The sequence below is a fragment of the Manacus vitellinus genome, unplaced genomic scaffold (genome assembly GCF_001715985.3).
Source record: "Manacus vitellinus isolate BGI_N305 unplaced genomic scaffold, ASM171598v3 ctg7180002429992_pilon, whole genome shotgun sequence".
NCBI lineage: Eukaryota > Metazoa > Chordata > Aves > Passeriformes > Pipridae > Manacus > Manacus vitellinus.
The window spans coordinates 16914-19564 of NW_021938250.1; the positions used below are offsets into that span (position 1 = coordinate 16914).

General features: G+C 53.0%; 1 protein-coding gene across 1 annotated transcript; it reads left to right on the forward strand.

Moving 5' to 3' along the window:
- The first annotated feature begins 1161 nt into the window (after nt 1–1161).
- Nucleotides 1162–2088, forward strand: LOC112841517 (olfactory receptor 14C36-like). Its single transcript, XM_025896689.2, has one exon. The coding sequence runs from the start codon at nt 1162–1164 to the stop codon at nt 2086–2088; it is 927 nt and encodes a 308-aa protein (XP_025752474.2).
- Nucleotides 2089–2651: the final 563 nt, after the last annotated feature.

A 2651-nucleotide genomic window follows, 5' to 3' on the forward strand; every position in this document is an offset into this window, starting at 1 on the left:
GACCCTCCCTGTGCATTTCCTTGGTTCTCAGTTTGCCCCTGGTCCTGAGGTTGTTCCCTCCTTCTCTCAGTCAGGCTCACTGGGGAGGGGAGTTCAAGCTACACAGTCCAACACTGATCCTGGGATTCCCCTATGGCAGGAGTGTCCCTGGGAATGAGACATTCCACTTGTCCTCTGCCCTGTGGGGTGTGGGCAGTGAAGTCTGTGGGCCTGGGTCAGGAGCTCTTTTCCCCTCAATCAGACCCCATCATTAGGACACTTGGCTCTTTTCTGAGGTGTCCTTCCAAGCTGGGAGCTGCCCTGGAGAATGCAAATCATCCTCCCAGCACAGCTGTGTTCTCTGAAAGCCCCAGTGGAGAGGGGCAGAGATGCTGTGCCCATGCCAGGAGATGCTGTTGGGTTGGGGAGATGAGCCACGGGTGTCCTTGGCTCCAAGTGGGGTGCTGAGCCCTTGAGACAGGCTGAGACATTGAGGGGTGTGGGATGGATCCCTCTGCTCTCAACAGGGTCTGGTGGCTTTTCAGACAAAAATGGGAATGGGATCAATCTCCATCTCAGGAAGGAGCAAACCCAGGGCAGTTGGGAACAAAGAGAGAGGGACAGACCAGCTCCCCTCTCTCTGCACAAGCCCCAGACAATCCTCCTGCCTGACAGAACCCTCTCTGTTCTCCCCGAGTGCATCAGAAGTGCTGAGGGGTTCTGACATCCAGGAACAGTCCTTGTGAGAGACGAGGGGAGACTGAAAAAAAAAGCAAACAAAATAAACCTGTGACACTGCCTTCTGCTGTCCTGGTTTTTCCCAGAAACTGGGAGTGCAGATGCTGACAAGCCCTTTTGCACTGGGAGCAGTTTCATCTGACACAGCTGAACACCAGGATGGGCCCCTGTGCCCACCATGCCCATGACCTCACCAGTGCAGAGCAGGGCTGACCCCTCACAGCCAGTGGGCAGAGGGTCTGCTCTGCATGGAAGATGTAGTGAGTCCCAACCAGGCCTCCAGGCATGGAGTTGAAGGAGAGACTCCTAGAAAAGGAAAACAGGTGGGGGAGTGTAGCAGGGAGGGGGTATTGGGAAATGGCTTTGGTTTCTCTCAGGAAGTTCTTTGCTAACATATCACTGATATTTCCTCCTTGGATAGTGCCCCACACCAAGAGGCAGCGAATGTCCAACAGTAGCTCCATGCCCCAGTTCCTCCTCCTGGCATTTGCAGACAGGTGGGAGCTGCAGCTCCTGCACTTCTGGCTCTTCCTGGCCATCTCCCTGGCTGCCCTCCTGGCCAACGGCCTCATCCTCAGCGCCGTAGCCTGTGACCACCACCTGCACACCCCCATGGGCTTCTTCCTGCTCAACCTCTCCCTCACAGACCTGGGCTGCATCTGCACCACTGTCCCCAAAGCCATGTACAATTCCCTCTGGGACATCAGAACCATTTCCTACCATGGATGTGTTGCACAGGCCTTTCTGCTTGTCTTCTTTCTTAGAGTAGAGTTTTCCCTCCTCACCATCATGTGCTACGACCGCTACGTTGCCATCTGCAAACCCCTGCACTACGGGACCCTCCTGGGCAGCAGAGCTTGTGCCCACATGGCAGCAGCTGCCTGGACCACTGGGTTTCTCATTGCTCTGCTGCACACAGCCAGTACATTTTCCCTGCCCCTGTGCAAGGGCAATGCCCTGGGCCAGTTCTTCTGTGAAATCCCACACATCCTCAAGCTCTCCTGCTCTCACTCAGGCTACCTCAGGGAAATTGGGCTTCTCTGGTTTACTATCTCTTTAGCATTTGGTTGTTTCATTTTCATTGTTTTCTCCTATGTGCAGATCTTCAGGGCTGTGCTGAGGATCCCCTCTGAGCAGGGACAGCACAAAGCCTTTTCCACCTGCCTCCCTCACCTGGCCATGGTGTCCCTGTTTGTCAGCACTGCCATAATTGCCTACCTGAAGCCCCCCTCCATCTCCTCCCCATCCCTGGACCTGGTGGTGTCAGTTCTCTATGTGGTGGTACCTCCATCACTGAACCCCCTCATCTACAGCCTCAGGAACCAGGAGCTCAAGGATGCCATAAGGAAAATGATGACTGGATGTTTTTAAGGAGCAATAAACTGCCTCTTTTCTTCTGCAGAACACACATTGTGTAACACATTTTGGGCCAAGCCTGCCTTCTAAAGCTTTTGATAGTGGTGGGGGTGGGGGGCTTTCCTTTTTTTTCCCTCTGTTCATGTCATTAACACTGAAATTTTATTCTTCATCCCATATAATTCACTCTCTACCTCTTTTTTTGACCCACAAAATACACTAATCAGGAATCATGCTTTGTGTGCATTTAAACAAAATAAAAGTTTGTGCAGCAAGGTATTTGTCAAACATCCTGCCTATGTTATTCTGTACATGAGGAATCACAATCTCTGAGTGGAAGAAAGGACACAAATGCTTTTCCCCTGATCCTTCTACCAAGACCTCCCCTGAAGCTGGAGGGCATTTCCACGTTTGCAGATGTAGAGAGGAAAAGAGTCCCAGCACTGCCAGGGAGCACCAGCACTGGGTCTGTTCAGAGCTGCTCTCTTTGCACTCCCACCCTCTCCTTTCCTGTCCGTGCCCAAGGCCTGAGTGCTCTGGCAGCTCAGTCACTGTCCTGCTGTGGGTCAGGCCTGTGA